Source organism: Saccopteryx leptura, chromosome 11 (assembly GCF_036850995.1).
Source record: "Saccopteryx leptura isolate mSacLep1 chromosome 11, mSacLep1_pri_phased_curated, whole genome shotgun sequence".
Taxonomy (NCBI): Eukaryota; Metazoa; Chordata; class Mammalia; order Chiroptera; family Emballonuridae; genus Saccopteryx; species Saccopteryx leptura.
Window position 1 is genome coordinate 14,101,624 of NC_089513.1, and position 24,671 is coordinate 14,126,294.

At 46.7% G+C, this 24,671-nt stretch overlaps 1 protein-coding gene and 1 pseudogene across 5 annotated transcripts in view; both read left to right on the forward strand.

Moving 5' to 3' along the window:
* ATP8B1 (ATPase phospholipid transporting 8B1) overlaps nt 1-24,671 on the forward strand; it is a 124,091-nt gene that overhangs the window by 55,565 nt on the left and 43,855 nt on the right. For 3 of the 5 annotated variants that reach the window (XM_066353508.1, XM_066353507.1, XM_066353506.1), the window contains 2 exons: nt 5,893-6,095; nt 24,084-24,181. In XM_066353508.1, coding sequence (XP_066209605.1) covers nt 5,915-6,095; nt 24,084-24,181 — 279 coding nt within the window. In that variant the 5' untranslated portion in view covers nt 5,893-5,914. Of the gene's footprint in view, nt 1-5,892; nt 6,096-24,083; nt 24,182-24,671 lie in introns of those variants that run through there. The other 2 variants (XM_066353509.1, XM_066353510.1) reach the window with 2 other exon arrangements.
* LOC136383687 (U2 spliceosomal RNA) lies at nt 19,181-19,287 on the forward strand (annotated as a pseudogene).

Genomic DNA, 24,671 nt, shown 5'->3' on the forward strand with positions numbered 1-24,671 from the left:
AAAATTATTATTGTTTGTGACTAATGATATGTATATTAGTTATCTATTGTTACTTAACGAGTGACTTTAAAAAACATAGCAGCTAAAAACAACCCACACTTGTTACCTCACAGTTTCTGTGGGTCAGGAATCTGAACACTGTTTAATTCATGTGGTTTTTGGCAAAATTCATTTCTTTAAAAAATGTTTTGCCTGACCTGTGGTGGCGCAGTGGATAAAGCGTCGACCTGGAAATGCTGAGGTCGCCGGTTCGAAACTCTGGGCTTGCCTGGTCAAGGCACATATGGGAGTTGATGCTTCCAGCTCCTCCCCCCCTTCTCTCTCTCTCTGTCTCTCCTCTCTCTCTCTCCCCCTCTCCTCTCTAAAATGAATAAATAAAAAAATAAAAATAAATAAAAAAAATGTTTTTTTCCAGTTTTATTGAGATATGATTGACATATAAATTTGCACTAGATAAAGTGGTACAACATACGATTTCACATACATGTACTGTGAAGTGATCACTAGAAGTTAACATCCTTCACCGGATGTAGTTACAAATTGTTTTCTTGTGATGATAAACTTTTAAGATCGACTCTCTTAACAGCTTTCAACTATACAGTACAGTATTGTTAGCTTCTAGTCCCCATGCTGTACGTGTTCAAAGTTCTTTTTCTTGAGGGTTGTTGAACGGAAGACCCCCCAGCTCCTTGCTGCCTGCTGGCTGGATGCTCGCTCAGTTTCCTGCTGTATATGAGCCTCTCCGTAGGGCAGCTGCTTTGTCACAGCTGGGAAGGAGACAGAGCTGGCTGCCAAGAAGGAAGTGACAGTCTCCTGTAACCTAATCACAGAGGAGGCTTCCCGTTTTCTGTTGGTTAGAAGCAAGGCACTAGGTCCAGCCCCCTCTGTGGGGAGGGGATGAAACAAGGCAGTGGGGTCACTGGAGGCATCTTGGATTCTGCCTGCCAGAGTTGTAATTGACTATCTTTAGTATAGAGCATATAATAAAAAAGTATACATTGTATTGGACATATAAAAATATAATGCACAAATTTATTGTGTCATATGTGTTAACATATTTTATATTATCTTTAATAATAATAAGCCAATGAAATGAAGAAAAACATATTTCAAAAATACCCTTTCTTGTTGAGGACTTTCAAAGCTATAAAAATGATGACAAAGAATGAACAAAAAATGAATATTGGGACTCTTACTTCCTGTCTACGCTTGGGTCTCTCTGGACACAAGTCAAGTTAGACTACAAAGATACCACTGAGCAGGGATCTTGGCCTTTCCCAGCCCCGGGGTTCCTGTTGTCACTGTGTATGCGCTCAGATCATACCCTAGCAGTGACAAAACTTGAACTTTTTTGTCCCCACTTTCCCTTTAGTTGAGTCTGAAAACCTTTGATAGCAGTTAAAGTCTGTATTTTTGTTCCTCTAGCTTCAGAGTTTTCTTGCAAAGGTAGGAAGGCCTCTCTCCTCCAGCATCTCCTTCCCCACAAAGGGGCAGAGGAATTCCCAGCCAAGAATTTGAAGATGACAGATGATGGATGTTAGAGGTTTGAGTTAGGAAATCCTGCTATTTAAAACCCTCCCATCTTTTGGGGTTTATGACCAAGAGGACTGAACGCTACAGAAGGCAGAGCAGGCAACGAGGCACCGCTTTCTTAAATGCTGGAAAAGACCCTAATCTAGTTCTGGTATAAATGATGCCTCTTGGTCCCTATTCTTCCCCCTCTGTTCCCCACCACCACCACCACCAGCACCCCAGGCTCATTTTAGGCAACCTGCAGGGGAATGTAGAATCCACTAACCAGACAGCTGCCTGGTGGGGACAGAACAGAGAGAGGAGGGCACCATGGGTGCCACTAGAAGACAAACTCCAGGCTGCGGTGTTGACCACATGGAGATGGTGAAGTGGGGAACGACTCACACAATATCCTGAATATTAAACTCAGGCAATAGAGTAGCATGACCCCTTAGTGCTGCAGGCTCTGACCAATACATTCACCAGGGCCCTTCCTTAGGGAGGAGCAGGACAGGGGTGACGGGAAGGGGGCTCAGGAGTTTTGTTCACTCGTGGCAGAGAGTCTTTGAGTTTTTGTCTTGAAAATCTTTGTCTTTCATAAGTACCGAGAAGGAGGTAATGGGTCGCAGTTCTGTGTTGGGTAGAGGAGACTATGTCACGTGGCTGTCAGGCACCATTCATTTATCTATACCCCTCAATGACCTGCAAGTCTCCACGTGGTCCATTCCCAGGGCCTAGTGGAGTAGACTGCACCTAGCAGGTGCTTAAAGGGGCGTGAGTCTGCGAGGTGCTGGCGTGGTGGACAGACATACAGCAGAGTTCCCAAATCCATATTATGTATAGTGCTCGTTACATCAAGATTATGGTTTAGACCTGGAAAGTTTCGGCCAGGGCTTCAAAGAAATGATGTCTTGCTAAGTTTTCTTTCACCACCCTAAAATGACAGAACTCACCTAGAGTGGTGTGTGGCTCTGTGTCTGGTTGGCACACATACGTGTCCATCAGAGAGCGTCTCTGCCGTGCTTTCCGGGACGTCTGCACAGATCCGGCCCGCGGAGCACGTTTGGGGGTTGGGTTGGCTGTTACGCAATGCCTTGCTTACTTTGGATCACATGCTCGCGGTTGTCTGATCCATTTCTTTTTGTTTGTTTGTCTCCTCCCCCAAGCTCAAAGGACGGGGTTCAGCCTTACAGGAGAAATCAGCGTGGAGGCGCTCGGAAGTTATGATGACATGTTTGCATACAGAGTGTTTCTATAGAATACGCTTAATGCCACTGACCTGCACGCTTAAAATGGGTTAGATGGGAAGTTTTATGTTACATATTTTTACTACAATAAAATAAAGTTTCTATAAGTTGTTTCAGACTTTTCACTATTTTATAGGCCCCTATAATGGGGAGATTAGATCCTGACCCTGCCATTTACCAGGGACTATGCTGTAAGATGGGAAGATAATATTTACCTCACAGGTTGTCATGCTTGACACATAGTAGGTGCTTAGTAAGTGGTAACCACTTTATTATTTTTGTTCAGAAATATGTCTGGTGAAAGTTTTTCCTTTAAGAGTTTTTAAAAAGGACTATTAAATTTAAATATTAGCTAAAGCTTTGATGCCACTATATTATAAAACCACAAAAAGGCCCATTAAATGCTTGTGAAGACCCAAGAAATAGCTATTTACAAACCCACAGACCATTGGGAAAGAGGGGGAAATGTTTCACTCTGCAATTAAAAGGTTTTATACCTGACTATGCCTGTGCTTAAGTATACTTATATTTTATAATGGTCTAATATTTTACCTCCCAATGAGGGGCAGGTGCATTTTAGAAGTGGTCTTTGGAGAGGAAAAAGCCTAAAGAGATAGATCCCCATACAGTTCCATCTGTTAACTATAAATAACATTTTTTTTCTAATTATGGAAGTAATTGTTAATGATAACAATGACTAGTATTTGAGTACTTCCTGTGGGCTAACCACTGAATCAAGCACGTGCATCATCTCTTAAATCATGCATAGCAGTTGTTGGAATTTTGAAAAGTGAATAAATGTATGTGTGTGAATAATTGGAATTATGCTATCCATACAGATTGTAACTCACCTTTCACCTTAATGTGTTTGGACATTGCAATATCGTGGGGAAAATGAAAACACTTGTGATCATAACCTAACTAACAATTTAGATCTGTCCCCAGAGTGTGCGGAGGCCACAACTATGTCCACAGTTGCCAATCACTGAACTTCCAGGTTGTTTCTGGCTTTCACCACTTTAAATAACACTGGATAAATCCTCATAAATTTTTGAACATTTCCTAGACGTACATTTAGGGCTATAAAAATGGAAATGTCAAGAGGCTAGGTTTGGTACAAAGCATGCAGTCAGCTAAACAGTTCCACACAAGGCAATTAACACTTGGTTAAAATATATAACAAACTGTAACATACAAGCAGAATATAGAAAATCTCTCTTTGGAAAGCCATTGTTTTTGCTGCAAATTTTTAATAAATATTAAAAATAAATATTGTGCAAGTTATTCAATGTCGCAGCATTGAGGTTTTCTCCTCTGGAGAGTAGGAATAACAGTGATTCACCGAGGTGGTGTGGGAACTTTCAAGGGTCAATGTCTACAAAGCATTTCAGGCAGGGCCGGCTGTGCTGGTAACAGTAAATAAACGTGAGGCGCTGTCATTTGACAATGCTGAGTACATAGCAGTGGGGTGCTGTGCAAATAACGCCAGGCTGTGTGTCTGTCCTGAAGAATTTGTGAAATATTTTCCTAATATACATGTAACTAAGTTTGTCCTTGTCTCTTGTGTAGAGTCACTTTATACAGTGCCACTTGCACACACAAATTCTAGATACAGGCAGTGAGGGGTGGCAGTTAGGAAAGTCGGCCTGGGAGGGCTCCCAGGAAGACATAAGCGGTATTTGAGGACCTAAGCTTGTATTTAATGTATTGGAGTAAAGACTCTGAATGTTACTTTTTAAATAAACTAACAACAACAACAATAAAAGAACAGTAGTGTTAGCAGAAACCAGATATCTTAGGGAAATGGATTAAATTTTGCAAGCAATCCAAAGTAAGAAATTCAATTCCATTAAGACCTACAATGCAAATAAATGTGTACAGTCATCCCTCGCCATATCGTGGTTTGCTTTTTGCAGTCTCACTGTATTGTGGATTTTTTAATTGTGTGTATCTAATTTTGTATTGCAGATTTTTCACTACATTGTGGGATTTTGCAGTATATAGGTCTTTCTATATATTTATTTTAATTATTTTTGTGATAAAATAAGCATAGGAAGTGTTTATAAGAGTGTGGGAAAGATTAATAACAGTGTGAGAAAAGTTTATAAGAGTGGGGGGAGGGTTTATAAAGCCTTAAAATACATATAAATAATAAAATAAATATAAGGTCGCTACTTCGTGAATTTTAGCCTATCATGTGGGGTGGGGGTGGGGGTCTGGGACCTAACCCCTGTGATAAATGAGGAATCACTGTATATACATCAGTTTTGTAAAACTATCACACAAAGCCCTGGCCGGTTGGTTCAGTGGTAGAGCATCGGCCCAGTGTGTGGATGTCTTGGGTTCAACTTCCAGTCAGGGCACACAGGAGAAGTGACCATGTGCTTCTGTACCCCTTTCTTCCCCCTTCTCTTTCTCTCTCTCTCTCTCTCTCTCTCCACAGCCATGGCTTGATTGGTTTGAGCTCATTGGCTCTGGTTGCAGAGGATGGCTCCATAGAGCCTCTGCCTCAGATGCTAAAAATAGCTCAATTTTGAGCATGGCCCCAGACAGAGATTGCCCAATGGATCCTGGTCAGGGCGCATGCGGGAGTCTGTCTCTCTCCCCTCCAGCTCAGCTTTGAGCATGGCCCCAGACAGAGACTGCCCAATGGATCCTGGTCAGGGCGCATGCGGGAGTCTGTCTCTCTCCCCTCCTCTCATTTGGAAAAAGAAGAAGGAAAAAAAACACTGTCACGTCAACAGTGCTACCTCTTACTGTGCATGCTGTACTCTGAGATTTTATAATCTGTCTAATTTTATTTTAATGTTGGTTGTGGACCGAATAAGTTGATTTTACTGGGCAGAGATTTACAGTTTGAAATACATCTTTGAAGGTTGTCTACCCCTTTTAAAATTTTCTTAAAGCTACATTTTTATTGTTGTTAATTCTCACCCAAGTATTTAGTCAATAATGAATAGTTTTGTTCTTACTTACATGATCATTTGAAATTTGGGGTCACTGTTCAGATACATTTACATGTTAGTAAGATAATATCCTATTAAAAGGGCATCACAACCAGAGGCAGGCAGGAGTCTATCAAAAACTGGGCATGGGTCATAATTCACTCTGGTATTCCTTTCTTTTAAACCAGGTAGTTCCCATTTGCCCTCAGAATGAATGCAGAAAGAGACTCAGAAACAACATTTGAGGAGGATTCTCAACCTAATGATGAAGTGGTCCCCTACAGTGACGATGAAACGGAAGATGAACTCGAAGACCAGGGGCCTGCGGTTGAACCCGCACAGAATCGAGTCAACAGAGAAGTGGAGGAAAGACGAGAGACATTCAGAAAAGGTAACTGCTTCGGGACCTGGAGACCAGGTACTGTCCTCATCATCATCAAGTGAGCAGTGGCAACAGCTGCAAAAGACAGATGGCCTGTGCTATACAGTCCAAGAGTCATCTTCCCTCTCTCATCTCAGTATGCAACCAGGAGAGCGGTGGATGGGCTTGGATAAGGACAATTGTCCTCAGAAGGTAGGGCTGGTCTGCTATAGCCGACAAGTCTTGCCCAGAAATAGGTCTTCATTAATGTCTATATTTTCAGAAGGCAATTGTATGTAGGAGAATTTGGAGTTACTGTACCTTTTGTTCAATCATTAGTGAATATAAAATGGTTTCGGTTCTCTCTTTCTCTGGGAAACTTTGTAGGTCTCTGATTGCCACGTGAGGCCTATTACACAGCAAACTGTACTACCTGCCCAGAATCAGGGCAGGTTCGAGGCGGCGTCTAGACTAGGGTTGTGAATCATTTCTGTTAGGGGCCAGAGAGTAAATATTTGAGCCTCTGCGGGCCCATGGTTTCTCCTGCAATGACTCGGCTCTACTGATAATTCTCGAAAATGGCCATAGGCAATCTATCACTTAGGGTAATAGAACATAGCCTACTCTCAAAATTACAGGTTTTCTTCCCTAGTGGCTCTTCTGTTTCATTTTCTGCTGGTTCTCCCGCCGTGGCAAATAAATGTGGTCTTTTCTTGTTGCTCTTCTGCTCCGTAGGTGAGCCGATCCTTTTCTCTTTGGACCCCTGATTTGCTTCAGGTTGAAAATGTTAACTCAAAGTCCCTAGAATCTCAGCTAACCAACTTGAGTTTCCTGTTCCCAAAAATCTCCATGAAATGGATGTGTCTTATTCTCTAGACACACCTCTGCACAGCCTCTGTCAGAAGGAGCTCGGGTTGTATCTCGTTTCTTGACGTCTCCATCTGTGCTCGTCTGCCTTCCCAGGGCCTCCCAGAAGTCTGCCTCCCTCGTGTCATGCCCTTCCCCCTCATCTCTTTGTCTGGGGTTCTGCTCCCTGGTCAGACTGGTCTTCTTTCAAACAGGTTTCACCCAGAGGAAAACGTGACATGGCATGGAATTCCTTACCCATATGCAACGATTCCTGCTGCGTTGGTCCGACGGTGCCTCTCACTGGCTTTCCTGTGTGGGGAGGTTCTCAGTGTGAGGTCAAGCATGTGCCACGTAGGCCCCTTCCTACTGCAGACCCCGAAACCTGGGGAGCCCGTCAACCCGTTTCTATCGGCTGCCCCTTCTCAGCTTTCCGTATCAAACAGGGAGAATTTTCAGACCTCCTTGGTGACAATCGGCTGCAGTTTTAAGCTATTGAGTATGAAGCTTAAGGGCTTTCTGCCTCTATGCAGAAGTCATGACAATTGAGCTAAATTAAAATGGAAGCACTACCAACTTGTACAGGAATGTGGCCTCTGTAACAATAAGTCCAGACTGGATGGCGTTCGAGTGGGAACAGAGCAGAAGTACCCTGGCGAGTTAGCGAGGAGTTCTAGCTGACTGCCCAAACAGGGCAGAGCGAGGTTCTTCCTCATTCCCTCCCCACTGCCCTTCCAGCCTTCTTATCACGATCCTGGAATCTCTATCGCATGTAGCTATCTGATGAGCTGGCAGAGAGTTGGCACAGTGGGGTGAAGGGTGAACTTTGCTGCCGGTGTCTGGTGTCACGCTATCAGATGTGTGGTTGAAGACTCAGCAAAGGAACTGGGGTTGGGAGCCTGCAGAAATGTCAGCCGAGCACGAAGTGGGTGGCAGCTCTCCCTCTGGTTTTTTTCCAGCTCTGCCTTCTCATGCCGGTGCTCAGAGCTCTTTCCTCATGGTTCAGTTGGCACGTCATGTTTCTTGTCAGTTTCTGCCCTCGGAATACAGGCACTGAGGGCACTCGGGCTTGATCTTGTCTTGTCATTAGTCCTTTCCAGTGGCGGCTTATGTTTCAGGTGGTTCTCGTTTCTCAAAACCCCACGACAAATGACTTTGCTTGTGACTTTTAAAAATGTTATTGTCCTGACCCGCTACCTGCCCTGCCCAGACACACAGGACATTCAGTAACGCTAGACCCCTCCCCCCCTCCCTTCCTACTCCTGCCTGGCGTCCCCTGCCCCCGACCAGTTCTCTCCTCCCCTGCCCTCTTCCTCCCTTCTTCCTCTGCCTCCCTCTTTCTTCCTTTCTTAATTTTTCCCACCGTAATATCACTTGGGCATTTTCCCAATTAAGGTCAATGTCACTCTGACTTTTTAGCCATCCTCTGTGTGTCCTGAGATTTCACATGAAGGACCGTTCCAGGGGCCAGTGCTCGTGGTGGCAGAGCCATGCTTAAAAATGTGTAGCCCACATTCCTCTCACTGGTAGTATCATCTTAGGGCAGAAAGTTGGTGCTTTTCTTTTTAACGTGCCCTAGCTCAGCTGAGCTTGCGTGTTAAGCAAGGGGTTTGAGAGACCCATCGTAAATGCTTTTCAGTTGAAGGACATTTATTCATTGAGTGCCATGAGACTCAAAAACAAGTGCAAACATGCTGTTTATATGTCCCATGGAGGAAGAGAAGAGCCCCCAGGTTTGGCTAAAGGAACTTGACCCTTAGTTTGCTTTGAGAGAGGATTGACACAGAGGTGAGCGGGAGTGTTTCCCACGCTAGGGGATGAACACTCTCTTTTTGCGATGAACACACTGGAACAGAACAGTATTGCCCAGAGTGTGATCTAGTAAACGCTAATTCTACCAGCTCCAGGACACCATGATTCTGCAGGAAACTCAGAATTCTTTATCTTTGTCTTGGAGTTTAAGGTCGTCCATTGGCAGAAAAGGATACAAGAAGTTTGGGCTTTAAAGAAACCCGTTTATTTATCCAAGGCTTCCTTAAATTCCTTGACTCTAGCATGCTGGGTCTTTTTGTTTGTTTTGTGGTTCCACATCCTGGTGTCACAGGCTGTGGGCCCTGTTGGTTAGGAACCAGCTTAGAGAGGAAGTCCTTGGGAAGAAATAAGTGCCCTGCAGAGGGTTCCTGGCTTTTTCGTCTGTGCCTGGGAAGGAATGGAAAGGCTGCCGCCTGCCTCCTGGGCAACGTGGCTTTGTTAATTACCTCTTGCATCTTCTCACTGTGGCCGGCTTACAAATAGAACCACAGCTTCCCTGTCCACAGCAGATTCTTACCTGAATCACTTTCTGCCTTGGGCTGGTGTCCTATTTGCTGTTCTTATGGCCAAGCTTCTGGAAACCCATTTCTCTACGTCCACATCCTCCCGTTCTCCCCCTCTGTGGGCTGCGTGCTGCCCTGCAGATAACATTTTCCTACAGGTCGCCAGGAACCCTGGTGCCAAGTCCGTGAGCTCAGTGAGCTTTCTACCAATCATCTCCTCCCAACCTCTGTTTTCTCTGATGCGCTTGACCTTTGTAGCAGCCTCTCCTTCAGGAAACGCTGTCCTGCTTGTCAGGGGATTCCGTCCTGTCCCAGCACTCATTTCTCCTCTGCCTCCACCTTTAAATGTTCACACACCGGTTCGCGCTGTTCTTCCTCCCTCGGCCATCCTTGGGCAGGCCGAGCCTTTCATCTGACCTGGTGCCATGTCTCAGTGCACGGCAGTGAGAGGAGGACCTTGATTGCAGACTGTGGGCTTCAGCCTCGTGTCACCTTGAGGAAAGGACTTCCTCTCTCTGTGCCTCTGTGTCCCCATCTGTAAGATGGGCATCATATTTGTACCTATTTCACTGGGTGGTTGTGAGTATTAAATCAGAAAATAATTGTAAAAGACTTAGAACAGTTTTAAGAGCACAGTAAGTACTCAACAAATAAATATATATTTGCTGTTATCACTACGTCCCGTCCCACACACACCTGTTTCTCCTTTAATGTCTTTCATATCAAACCTGAAGTGTCTATCCCACTCCTCATCTCTTTCATCTTTCAATGACCAAGTCTTCCCCCGGGTATTCTCATTCTGTTGGACCACCCAGGCTGAAGCTACCCCAGTAATTGTTTTCAGTGGGCCCTTCTGTCCCCAAATACAAATACAATGAGCAGATGAAGAGATGGATGGAATGGAGACCAGTGCATTTCCCCAGCAATGACTTTGCCCACATGTTGAGGAAAATTTTGCTGACTGAGTGGCATTCCTGCCTCTGCATTGTCTGAGTGCTTCCCATTAGCACAACCTTCCCTTTGTTTGCAGACCTGCAGACACTTACTCTAACCCTCATGCTTTCCCACGCCCCGATGGTTTTCAGGTACAATCTGTGACTGGGTCTTAGATAGTTCAGGACAGCTGCAGGCAGTCAAGGCCTGAGTCTCTTCAAACAGAGAAGGCAGAAAGCTTTATTTGTGGAAAAGCCCACCTGTACACATATAAAACTGTGGGACAGAGCTAAAGCTTGCCCAACGAGCCTCACTCATGCAATGACTTGGTCTTTTGATGGGTTCACCTGTGGTTCCACTGCACGAGCTGTGACAAAGGGGTTAGGAAAGGCTTCCGGCAGGAAGGTGTGTCTGAGCTGCCATGTGAATGAGGAGGAGGAGGAGTGAATCAGCAGAGGGGAGAGGCAGGAGTGTCCGGAATAAAGGACACATACAGAGGCTCTGTGGCAAGAGGACAGGTGACATGGCCCCGGGAGGAACTGACGTGAAGCGTAGGGGAGTGAATGTTATGAGGAGAAAGGATTAGTGTGTGCTCACTCACATTTCTGCACCTGTCACAGGGTCATTCAAAAATGGAATGATTGGTGGTTTTGTTGCCGATTACCCAACTACTCTGTTGGCACTGCAAAAGCCTAGGGGCCAGTCTATATTATTCGAAGCTGGTGTCAGGACACCAGGCCCCAGGCCTGCAATGTATTGTAGTAGAGGCTCGGTGGGCATTTGTGATAGAGTGCATTGGCGTGCTTCAGTAGAGTTATGGGTAGGAAGCCAGCCCTGCAGTGGCCTCTCCGTAGCCATGTTTGACCCTCTCAATCCAGTCTTCCTCATGGAAAAGACTGCATTGCACTTGGAATCTTGTTCCAGCCACTTCCGTTGGCTGCTAAGACCATGTGACTTGGCCCTGTCGTCCTCTCCTGATTGAGCTCACTGCCTGTTCCTGACAGCCTTCTTCACCACGTGCCTTCCACTCATTTTACCCTTGGTTCCCAGTTCATGGCAAGCCTTCCCCTTCCCCATGATTTCCCATCCACTCTTCCCAATGCCTACGGCAGCCCCGTCCCTGTGACTGGTTCCTTCTCCTGGCTCCTCAGGTCTCAAGGTAGGCATCACCTCCTTAGAGCTGCCTTGTCGGACCCCCAGTCCCAGCCCGGAGCAGACCCCTGACTGTATGATCCCAGAGTCCCTTGCACTTGCCTTCATAGCCCAGGTGCATTTGTAGCAGTGCCCACGAGTGACTGTGTGACTAGGAAGCTCTCCTCCCCCAGACTGTCGGCTTAATGAGAAGCGGGGCCGTGTCTGTTCCGTGCAGAGCACACATAGGCAGGCACTCAGTAAATATTTGTTGGGTACATGAATTTATTTTAGAAACCCTATGTTGGCAGCAGTGGGGAATAAGGAGTAGACAATAACCTAACTAAAAAGTGGTAAGAGCCTGAACCAGCACGGTCAGAAGGGAGAAAAGGGGACGCATCCTGATCTATGTGAAGGATTTGACTTCCACAAGTCTCATTAGATCTGCGGGTCAAGGGCAAAGGAGGCCTGGGGGATAATTTCTGGTCTAGGCACCTCGGTGGATATTGCTGTTATATATTGCCACGTTAAAAGAAAAGAATGCACTCCAAACTTATTGGCATAAAATGAATATTTCATGACATTGACAGATTCTTTGTCAGGATTTCAGACAGGCACAGTGGGTGGGGGGCTGTTTCTGCTCCAGGGTGTCTGAGGCCTTAGCTGTAGAGGCTTCGACAACTGAGGGGATTTGAACCGTTGTGGCCCGGTAGGATCTGGAAGCTTCTGCACTCCTGTGTCTGGCACTGGAGCTGAATAACTCAGAGGCTCACCCAGGGCTTCAGGTGCCCCCTCCAGCGTCTGTCTGGGGCTTCTCCCCACAGGGCGCCAGCTGAAGTGGCAGTGCCCTAAGAGATCAGAGCAGAAGCTTGTGGCAGAATTCAGGCAGCATGACCAGTGCTCCGTTCGCTTGGTTATAGGAAAGTCACTGGGGCCAGCCCTGATTCAGGGAAAGGAAATTAGATGCCGCTTCTCGAAGAGGTCACAGTGCAGGACGGGAGATACAGTTGCGGCCGCCTTTGGAGAGCGCTTTCTGCCTCAGTGCAGAAGAGACATTTGTAGGATGAGTAAAGGTGGGGGCGGGGGGTGGAGTCCCTCTGTAGGTCAAGGGGAAGGTGGTTGTTTTGAACCCGACCAGTTTGAGATATTTCTGAAGAGACTTGTGTTGCTGGCGAGGCGGCAATTGGAAATAGAGGATGAGGTGGTAAGAAATGATGAATGGTGCAGCCTTGTTCTGGGAAAGTGACAATTTTAAATTCTTAACCACAACAGAATGGACAGCATTGAGCTCTAGTTTCCAGAATGCCATCTTTAGAGTAACGGGTTGACTTTTGGGCTTTGATCTGCCCAGGTAAGTGGCATAATCTTAGGGAGAGGGAGAGAACAGGTAAGGGCTTTGGGAGACAAGCTTCTTTCATGAATGGGTCCCTGCCCTCCCTCCTTCCATAACTGCTCACGCCCACACAGCGCAGCCATTCTTCAGTATGTTTGCATACATTTTGCATACATTCTCATACTTGTGAGATTAGCAAAGATATATAATTACAGCATATTAGAACATACTGATTAAGGCCTGACCTGTGGTGGTGCAGTGGATAAAGCGTCAACCTGGAACGCTGAGTTCCCTGGTTTGAAACCCTGGGCTTGCTTGGTCAAGGCATGTATGGGAGTTGGTGCTTCCTGCTCTTCTCTCTCTCTCTCTCTCTCTCTCTCTCTCTCTTTGTCTCTCTCGCTAAAATGGAAAAAAAGAACATACTGATTCTGATTCTGCAACTTGGGACTGGAGATGGTTCACACATCTGGATAACAGTGTGAATAAGACTGTGGGGGGAGGTGCTAAGCCCCTTGCAGGGCAGCTTCCAGGCACGTGTGTGCCTGTGCACAGCTGGTGGCTAAGCCCTCACCTCGCCCTGGCCCTGCTCCTTAGAGGCAGCCCCTAAAGTCCTTTCTTCTTGACTGGTTCCTCACTGGGTTGGGATGTGCTCTGTACTTGAATGTGTAATACTGCATTTCTTTAAAAGTCTTTCCTGACTCCGTGTTTTGTGTCAGGGTGAAATGCTCGCTGGTGGCCAGCATTTAGAGTGGAATGTTCAATCCCTAAGGGTTAAAGGCATCGCCACGTGAGCATCAGGACACAGGGGAAGGGTCCTTGGTGTGACTTCAGATGCGATGTGGCATCAGCAAAGCACAGAGAGCTGCAAACCCCGTAGAAATGCTCTTTTCAGAGAAGAATCCAGAATCAAGGGTGTGAACATCTATGAATTCTATTTTATATGGAATCAAAAACCAGTCCATTGAAATACGTGAGTCCTCGGAACTCCTTGGAGCACACTGAGGAGCGGTATTTTCCACTTGATTCGATGCGTTTGCAGTTTTGACATATACATAACATGTGGAAATTCCACTCTGACTGCCTAATAATTTCTTTCTCTAATTGGCCGTAAACTGCCTGCCGCCACTTCAGCCTTAAGAACAGCATAGTAACTGGCAGCTTGTAAAATAAAGGGTGTGGGGCGGCGGGAGGCGTGGTGTTCCTGTGCTGAGTGATTTGTAGTGGGGGAGGGGTGGAGACTCTGCCATCTGGCTTCTGAGTAGTGTCATTTATGACTGAACCTTAAGAGAGGCGCTCTCGTTTATGGAGACCCAGCCTGGCTGTTATTTTTTTTACTGCCTGCTTCAACCTGAGTTTCTAACAGGTTCGTAATGGTAGAACTGCCCCCTCCCCGGAATAACTGAGGATGCTCGACCTTGATGGTGCATGAGAATCACGTGTGGAGGTTTTATTATAAAACTTCACAGGTGCCTGGGCCCAGTCCCTGGAGATGCCGGTAGAGTAGATCAAGAGTAAGACAAGAGAAAAATAATATTTTTAAATGGGCCCTGGCCGGGTTGCTCAGTGGATAGAGTGTCATCTCGGTGTGCTGGGGGTCACAGGTTCAATCCCCAGTCAGAGCACATACAAGAAGCAAACAATGAGTGCACAACTAAGTGGAACATGAGTTGATGCTTCTCTCTCCCTCTATCTCTCTCCCTTTCTCTCTATTTCCCCCTTCCCCCTTTCCAATGCCCTCTCTGTCTCTCCCTAGCCCCCTTCTTTCTCTCTCCCCCCTTCATCTCTCAAATCAATGGAGGAATAAACAAACAAGTAAATAAATAAATAAATAAAATTGATTTCACCATTTAAATCTCCAATCAGTAGAAAAATCCATTGCATGCTCTCCCCAGCACACCTGCTCCTTCAAGCCTGGGGGGTCACCAGCTAGCATCACCAGGGTGCTCATTAAACACAGAGCCTCCAGCTACTCCCTGACAAGCCAGCCGGATCTGTTAAGAAACGTTAGTGTTCTCAGCGAGTGTGAGGGGTGTTTATTTCTAAAGGCAGCTGAAAACTCAAAGTCCTGTTCTGCGCGAACCCTGCAGTATATTGCTTTAGCGAAGAAGTATGTTGTTGGGAGGGTCCGTCACCCACAGGTGTGATGGAAGCCGGAGAAAAGCTGAGAAATGCTGCACTTGAACAGTGAGTGCTTCATGACTTTACCTGCAAATCAGGGTCACCTGGGAGCTTCCTCGGCTCACCCAGCCTAAAACAGAAACCCCTGGGGATGGAGCCCTGGGCATTGGGATGTGATTTTAAAGAAAAGCCCCTGGGATTCCATTAGGCTCAAGAGCACCACATGGCACAGTCACAGAGGTCTGAGTGTGGCCTGAGATTCTCCACTTCTAACCAGATCCCAGCCACCAAAAGTAGCATCATGGGGTCACTTTTTAATTTCATTTTTACTCTGCCTTTTTTCTTTTCTGCATTCATTTAGCCATCCTTCTGCAGTTCTTGACTCTGTCTTCTCTCCATTTCCAGTCCCTTAGTTCTGGTCCAGGTGCTCACCAACTCTCCGTTCTGTGATTGTAGTGGTCTTCTGCCTCTAGACATATTCTCTTCAAATACACCCAGCTCATGGTTGCTAATGTGACCTGGGTCAACAACCATATGCCCATGCCCTTCCCTTCTTGGAGCCCTGTGTGGAGTCTCCCTTGCTCCAGGCATGCTGTACCAGGCCCCGTCCACCTACCTGTCATTCCTGGGAGCCACTCTGTGGTCCGCAGATACCCAGCTCTTTGCATTTGAACTCAGGCCAGGCTGTTTCATAGTTTTTGCCTTTGCTGCTATCAGTTTTGTCTCTCCCTTTGAGTCATAATTTTGGGATAGTTTTTAAGAGTCCACTCAAAGGGCACTCCCTCCAAAAGGTGTTCCCTGACACATCTGTCCCCTGGCCAGATTTATTGCTGTGCTTTGGGGTTTCTATACTGCCAACTGCTTATCTTTACTTTAGGTTGTCTTGTGTCATACATTGTCTTTGATGCGTTTAGGATCTCTCTCCCTGGCAGGACAGTCCACTCCTTGAAGTGGGGATTGTGTCTGACTGAGAGACGGTCACTCTCTGAAATGGGTTCTAGCTCTATTTTATTCTGAATTAGTGGTTCTCAAACTTGAGCATGTGTGAGAATTACAGGTGTGGATTCTCACAGGTGCCAGTCCATGCCGAGGTCCTGATAGGTCGGTTCTGGGGTGGCGCTGACAACGGGCATTATTTATAAGATGCCACTGGTCTGCACCCTCACTTTGGGAACCACTGCTACAGTAACAGTATCGTTGCGGCCGACCTGCACTTTCTCCATCCGCGTGTTCAGTGATTGTGAGTGTGGACAGAGGTGAGCCTGATCTAGAAAGACCAGGATGCATGTCGCAAAGAGGCTGATCTTTGTCCACTTTCTTGGGCAGAGTTGATTTTATCATTTGTTAAATGTCACCTTCTGTCCTACCCTTTGTGACCTGTTGGCTGTTTTGAGCCCGGATTAGAGAACAAGGACCCAACATGTGTATGGCTCAGTGACCAGTAAGCGTTAGGGACCTAAGAAAGGCAGGACCCCTCCTGGCATCTGGAGTGAAGAGCAGACGAGGTGAACGTCTGTTTGTACTACTCCTGCCCCTAACCTGACACCTCCCAGGCCACATTCAGCCACAGGCCCTAAGGAGACCTTGGCTGGGCTCACTGTCAGGTCAGGCTTCCCCCGGTCACCTGTGCTTATCCTTCTTGCCGTCCTCAGCATCCTGGGCTAGCTCCCTCCAGCACTACCTTTCTTTGGGGCTTCCTCTTGCCTCTCTTTTGATTTATTTTTTCCCTATATTTTCAAATACTGAAAAGTGTATAGAACATAAATACACAGTTTCACAAATAGTCATTAAGTAAACACATGTTTAAATGCTATTACCAGTTTCTCAAACATCCTTCCAGGTATACACTCACATTTGTAGGGGCAAAGAGTACTTATAAACATGTGCTCTTGTATACCTTTGTTACACATATACATGCACCTACATGTGAACGTGTGTCCTGCATGCAGTCCTGCTGTGCATTAATTCTGTGTGCCACGCCGCTGAGAGCTCGATCACTTAGTGTTGTTTGGAGATCTTCCCTGTTAGTACCATGGCGGTACCTCCTCTTTTGCTGACTGCGTAGGCTTTCATTGTGTGAATGCTTAACCAGGTGTTCATGGTGGCATGTAGGTACTTTCTTATCTTCCTGATAAACAGGGCTGCATGGAATAGGCCTGAGCTATGTTATTCCTTGTGTGAATGAGTATATGCATGGGGGATACGTTCCTAGAAGTGGGATTGCTCAGTGTGTGTGTGTGTGTGTGTGTGTGTGTGTGTGTGTGTGTGTGTGTTATAGTTTGATAGACCTGTTCACATTGCTCCCTGCAGAGACCACCAAAGAGGGCTGTTTTCTCCCCTCTTTTTTTCAGCTCAACATGTCATCAACTTCTTTACTCATTGCTTGTATTTTGCCAGCATAGGATAAAAGTTTGTGCCCCCAGATGACACTGCACTTCTCATGCGCTTGAGTATCTTTTCACATATTTAAGAGCCATTTGAATTTCCCTGTATATGAACTGTCTAGTAACATCCTTTACCCATTTCTCTCTTTGGTTGTTTGTTTCCTTTTTCCTTTTTAACATTAAACTTTTTTTTTGTATTTTTCTGAAGTTGGAAATGGGGAGGCAGTCAGACAGACTTCCGCATGCGCCCGACCGTGATCCACCCGGCATGCCCACCAGGGGGCAATGCTCTGCCTTTCCGGGGCGTTGCTCTGTCACAACCAGAGCCATTCTAGCACCTGAGGCAGAGGCCATGGAGCCATCCTCAGCACCCGGGCCAACTTTGCTCCAATGGAGCCTTGGCTGCAGGAGGGGAAGAGAGAGACAGAGAGGAAGGAGAAGGGGAGGGGTGGAGGAGCAGATGGGCACTTCTCCTGTGTGCCCTGGCTGGGAATCGAACCTGGGACTCCTGCATGCCAGGCCGACACTCTACCACTGAGCCAACCAGCCAGGGCCAACATTAAACTTTTGATCTTTTCACTCTACTAGTTTGCTGCAGGTTGTACCAGCCAGTGCCGCTTGCTGGTTGTTGGTGTGTCTGTAAGAAGAGCTCAGAGCCAGCCGTGATGGGCTGAGGGCCCAGGCCACACATACTTCCTTTCCCAGATGGGGACGATCAAAGGACGTGCTGGCCGTGGTAACACTCCAAACACCATGTAGCAATATTTATGTTATGAGTACACACCAGCTATGGGAATAATCTTCAGCCACAGCTGGTTGATGTTCAGTGCTTCTTGGGACACAGATATTGATGGTTTTGCTAGACATAATCCTTGGTGGTTGACATCTTTCTAGTTTTTAACTAAAGGGCCATATGATGAAGGTTTTGTGTATATGTGTAGGGTTATTGTTTTGTTTTTGATAGTAAAATATTACTTCCTTTCTTTTCATAGTCATTTCCATTCTAAAAAATGGGACAAGATTCCTACTTTTTCTATAAATTAGTTTTGTTGTCCAAGTGTCCAGTATAGTTTGCTGTTCCAACTGGGTACTTAGTAAATGTTTCATCAGAAAGACAGACATCGAGGCAGCAGCAGAGGGGGTGGCGGGTCTGCAGACAGACCACACCTAGGAAATACAGAGGCCACACATTGGACTCCAGTGGCCACACCCTTCGTATACAAAGACAAAATGGGAAGGCAGAGAAATGCAACCCAAATGAACCAAGAGAAATCCCCAGAAAAGGACTTGAACGAGTCAGATATTACCAAGTTACCAGATGCAGAGTTTAAAATAATGATTGTTAGGATGCTCAAAGATCGTAGAACAACAATAGATGGTCATTATGAACACCTAAATAAAGAGATAGCAAGTATTAAAAAGGACATTGAAATAATAAAAAGGAATCAGTCAGAAATGACAAATACAATATCAAAAATGAAAACCACAATGGAAGGAATTAAAAGCAGGATGGATGAAGCTGAAGATCGAATCAGCAAGTTAGAGGACAAGATAAGTGAAAGCATAGAAGCAGAGCATCAAAAAGAAAAGAGACTCAAAAGGTCTGAAGAAACTCTAAGAGAGCTCTGTGACAACATGAAGAGAAATAACATCCACATCATAGGGGTTCCTGAAGAAGAAGAGAAAGAACAAGGGATAGAGACTTTGTTCAATCAAATTATAGCTGAAAATTTCCCTAAATTGATGCAGGAGAAAGTCATACAAGTTCAAGAAGCACAGAAAATTCCATTAAAGAGAAACCCAAAGAAATCTACACCAAGACATATCATAATTAAAATACCAAAGCTAAGAGATAAAGAGAAAATATTAAAAGCTGCTAGAGAAAAAAAGGCTATCACCTATAAAGGAGCCCCCATAAGGATGACATCTGACTTCTCAACAGAAACACTTGAGGCCAGAAGGGAATGGCAAGAAATATTCAAAGTAATGCAGAACAAGAGCCTACAACCAAAGTTACTTTATCTAGCAAGGTTATCATTTAAAATTGAAGGAGAGATCGCTTCTTGGCCTTTTGGCTAAGATCAAGTGTAGTATCTGTTCTTATCAGCTTAAAATTGAAGGAGAAATAAAAAGCTTCCCAGACAAAAAAAAAAAAACCTCAAGAAATTCATTACAACTAAACCAATGCTGCAAGAAATGTTAAGGGACCTGTTGTAAACAGATCAAAGGGGGGAAAGAATATAGCAAAAGAGGAATACAGCTTTAAAGAATAAAATGGCAATGAACAACTACATATCAATAATAACCTTAAATGTAAATGGACTAAATGATCCAATCAAAAGACATAGGGTAGTTGTGTGGATAAGAAAACAGAACCCATACATATGCTTTCTACAAGAGACACACCTCAAAACAAAAGAAGAATATAGACTTTGATGGCTATAAAGGGCAAGATCAACAGCAATACTATAATGGTAGTGGATTTCAATACCCCACTAACATCGCTAGAGAGGTTGGACCACCAGACTTTGAGTTCTGACGTCCCACGAGATAAATCACCGGTGCTCTTTTGTCTCACCTGTAAAATTGAGATATTAACTACTTGACGTAACACCCAGCATATGAAGCCCTAGACAAATGTTGCTTTGGGGCTACATACATCATAGGACAGTCGGTCAAAAGCAGATGGGCAAAATCAAAACAGGTGTGTGGATTCGGGGTGACAAGTCCACTGTGAAACCTGCCTTCAGCAAGTGCTTAGCCAGTTGTGGACCTCTGGAGATAATAAAAACAAACAAGTTTGTAGCAGCCTGGAGGCAGCAGCCACAGCCCCACCACCAAGGATCCTAAGATACCCCATAAACCAAGAGGTGCCTATCCCCTGCTACTTGGGGTTCCAGAAGCGGGAGTCCCGCTGGGGCTCGGCTCTTCTCTTCCTTCAGGAAGAAAAGCCAGCCTTGCCACGAAAGAGGGGTTGCCACAAGGAAGAGAGGTAGGTGTTGTGTCTAAAACCAGGGAGGAAAATGTCAAGAGGACAAAAGGTGGCTAGCGAGCTGTGTGATGTCACTGGGCTGCAGCCCAAGTCCCTAGTGTTCAGTCAGGCAACCCCACTTCACACTCACACTCTTCAGAGCTGTCTGGAGCACTTACTCATACAGTCCTTCCTGGCTGTGGTTTCCCAAGGCTGTAGCTGAGAGTCACACCACCATCCCCACCCCCACCATCACCACCACCACTTCCACTGCAATCATCACCATCATATCCACCATCACCACCACCACCACCACCACCACCACCTCCACCATCACCACCCCTACCTCCACCAGCACCACCACCATCACCACCGCCACCATCACCACCATCACCACCACCACTACCACCACCACCACCACCATTACCACCCGCACACTCACCCCACCATCACCGCCACCACCCCCACCACCAACAACATCCCCACCACCACCTCCACCATCAGCACCCCTACACCCATCAGTACCACTTCCACCATCAGCACCAACCCCACACCTACCATCACCATCATCACCATTACCACCACTACCCCCACCACCACCACCACCACCATCCCCACCACCACCACCACCACCATCACCATCCCCACCACCACCTCCACCTCCATCCCCACCACTACCACCCCCACCATCACCATCACCACCACCTCCACCATCACCACCACCTCCATCCCCATCACCACCCCCACCATCACCACCACCACCATCCCCATCACCACCATCCCCACCACCACCACCTCCATCCCCATCACCACCATCCCCATCACCACCATCACCTCCATCCCCATCACCACCACCTCCACCACCACCACCCCCACCATCCCCACCACCACCACCACCTCCATCCCCATCACCACCACCTCCACCATCACCACCCCCACCACCCCCACCATCACCTCCACCACCATCCCCACCACTACCACCCCCACCCCCACCATCGCCATCACCACCACCTCCACCATCACCACCACCTCCATCCCCACCACCACCACCACCCCCACCATCACCACCACCACCATCCCCATCACCACCATCCCCACCACCACCAACACCACCTCCACCTCCATCCCCACCACTACCACCCCCACCCCCACCATCGCCATCACCACCACCTCCACCATCACCACCACCTCCATCCCCACCACCACCACCACCCCCACCATCACCACCACCACCATCCCCATCACCACCATCCCCACCACCACCACCACCACCACCACCTCCATCCCCATCACCACCACCTCCACCACCACCACCACCTCCATCCCCATCACCACCCCCTCCACCACCACCACCCCCACCACCACCACCCCCACCACCACCACCATCACCACCACCACCATCCCCATCACCACCACCTCCACCATCACCACCACCTCCATCCCCATCACCACCATCCCCATCACCACCATCCCCATCACCACCACCTCCATCCCCATCACCACCATCCCCATCACCACCATCCCCACCATCCCCATCACCACCACCTCCATCCCCATCACCACCATCCCCACCACCACCACCACCTCCATCCCCATCACCACCTCCACCTCCACCATCACCACCCCCACCACTCCCACCATCACCTCCACCACCATCCCCACCACCACCACCACCTCCATCCCCACCACTAACATCCCCACCATCACCACCACCACCACTACCACCATCCCCACCACCACCACCTCCACCATAACCACCACCTCCATCCCCACCCCCACCATCACCTCCACCACCATCCCCACCACCACCACCACCTCCATCCCCACCAATACCACCTCCACCATCACCACTACCACCTCCACCATCACCACCACCACCACCATCACCACCACCACCACCTCCACCATCCCCACCACCACCACCTCCACCATCCCCACCACCTCCATCCCCACCCCCACCACCACCCCCACCATCACCACCACCACCATCCCCATCACCACCACCTCCACCATCACCACCACCACCACCCTCACCATCACCTCCACCACCATCCCCACCACCACCACCACCTCCATCCCCACCACTACCACCCCCACCATCACCACCACCACCACCATCCCCATCACCACCACCTCCACCATAACCACTACCTCCATCCCCACCCCCACCACCACCCCCACCATCCCCATCACCACCACCTCCACCATCACCACCACCTCCATCCCCCCCCCCACCCCCACCATCCCCATCACCACCACCTCCACCATCACCACCACCTCCATCCCCCCCCCCCCCCCACCACCAACAACACCTCTCCTCTTCCTCTTTCCCTTTCCCACAATAGTCCCTGAATGATGACTGAACTCATATTTCTTCAGGGGAAGTTCAAGAGATAGAGTTGGGAGGGCATCAAGATTCACGGGCAACCAAAAGAGGCAAGTCATCCTGTAGACTTAGCAGTTCCACTCCTAGACAGATACCTGTGAGAAGGAATCTTATGAGTTCCAGGAGACAACCATGAGAAGGTTTACAGTGAAATAATGTGCAATAGCAAACAGTAGAAACACTCCAAATAGCCACTGACAGAGATTTGATAAACAATGGATGTGTGCAGATGATGGGATAGTATGAGATGGTGGCACTAAATAGCGGGTGTTCACATTTACATGAATGAAACTCACATCAAGGGAACAAAGGCAATTCACAGAAGAATACTCATGATATAGCTCCAAAACTGGCCTAAGCAATATGTTGTTTGGGGTGCTTGTTTGGTAAACCTGTATAGAAAGTCAGTAGGATGATGAGCAGAGGTGTTAGGAATGTGGTTGAGTGAATGGGGACACACAGGAGGTCTCCACAGAGTTGACAATTGTTCTGTTAACCCTTTGAGTACTGAGTTTTTTTTGTTAATCCTTTGAGTGAGGACAGACATGAACCTTAGTACTACTCAAAGGGTTAAACCAGGAGACAACATCTTCTGATAACGCAAAAACTACCCCCAAGGAGAATCCAATTCTAGAGAGTAAGTGTAGGGTGGGGCTAGGAAGGAGTGTTTTAAGAGGTACCTGTTGAGTGAGAAGTGTTTCCCCAAGCGACAAGAGAGCCTGTGGACTTTCTCAGTTGCCCTGGAATTCTGCCATGGTGATTGAATGGTAGGTGTGACATTAAGCAGGTAAAATGAACTTACAAAGATGACAGATACCAGCAAGGTCAGGGTAAAGCAGTACATAACACTGATCTACGATCAAGACATGAAGTGTGGACTTCACTGGGGATGCCCCCTTTTTTTTTTTTTTTTGCTTTATCCATTCACTAAATATTGAATGGGTTATAAATGTTAGATATTAGTTCCCTAGACCTCCTGTAACAAAGTACCACAAACTGGACGGTTAAAGACAAGTAACTGAGTTCAAAGAAAGTAATTGAATTTAGCGATGACCTTCTGGGGCTCTGGGACTTTAGTTTGGGCCATGTTTACATGCGGATTGCTCTTTCAGAATTCTAATGTTCCATGGACAAGTGACCACATGTTTGTTAGTGTGCTAGGACTGCCGTAAACGAAGTACCACAGACTGGGGAACTTGAACAGCAGAAATTTCTTGTCTCATCGTTTTGGAGGCTGAAAGTCCAAGCTCAGGGTGTTGACCCTGTTCATTCCTGCTGAGGGCGGAGAGGGAAGGATTTGTTCCAGGCCTCTCTCCTTGGTTTGTAGGACTTTCCCCTGCGGTTTGACATCATCTTACCTCTGTATCTCTGCATCCAAATTTACTTCTTTTTATAAGGATATGAGTCATATTGGATTAAGGTCCATCCTGATGACTTCTCTTTAAATTGACTACATCTGCTATGACCCTAGTTCCCAAATATGATCATATTCTGAGGGAGGGGGCGTTAGATTTTAGCATATAAATCCTGGAAACAAATCAATCCATGAAAACATGCTACTTCTCTACTTGATGGACTTTCTTCTTCTTTCTTTTTTACAGACTGTACCTGGCAAGTCAAAGCCAATGATCGAAGCTTCCACGAACAGCCTCATTTTATGAACACAAAGTTCTTTTGTATTAAGGAGAGCAAATATGCAGTAAGTTGATTTTAACTGCCTAAAATTACCTTTACTAGAAGCCAGTTTTTTTCCAATGGCTAGCACATTTACTAGTGTCCTGTGACACCTGCCTTCTAGACAACCCCTGGCAGGGCCGCTGATCATCATTGTTAGTTCTCTATGTCATCACAGTAAGTGTGACTGCCCTGAGGCTTTATGGGGGGGGGCTTCAAACAAAATAATGTAGATTGAAAATTTCCCTATGTATTTGCAGAACTCGCTTCAAAATGTATGAAAGAATATGCTGTAATATCACAGAAGCCTTATGTTTGAAAGTAAAAAGTTGAAAGGAACCTTAATAACTTAACTCTCTCCCTTTTCTGCCTGTGACAGATTTAGATATTTTGAAGATACTTTCATCTCAAGAATGATCATTACTTTTGAAATATCATAAAAAACACTTGTTAAGTGTGGGCTTAAATGTTATGTCTGTTAGTTCTATAGGACTACTGTAACAATATACCATAAG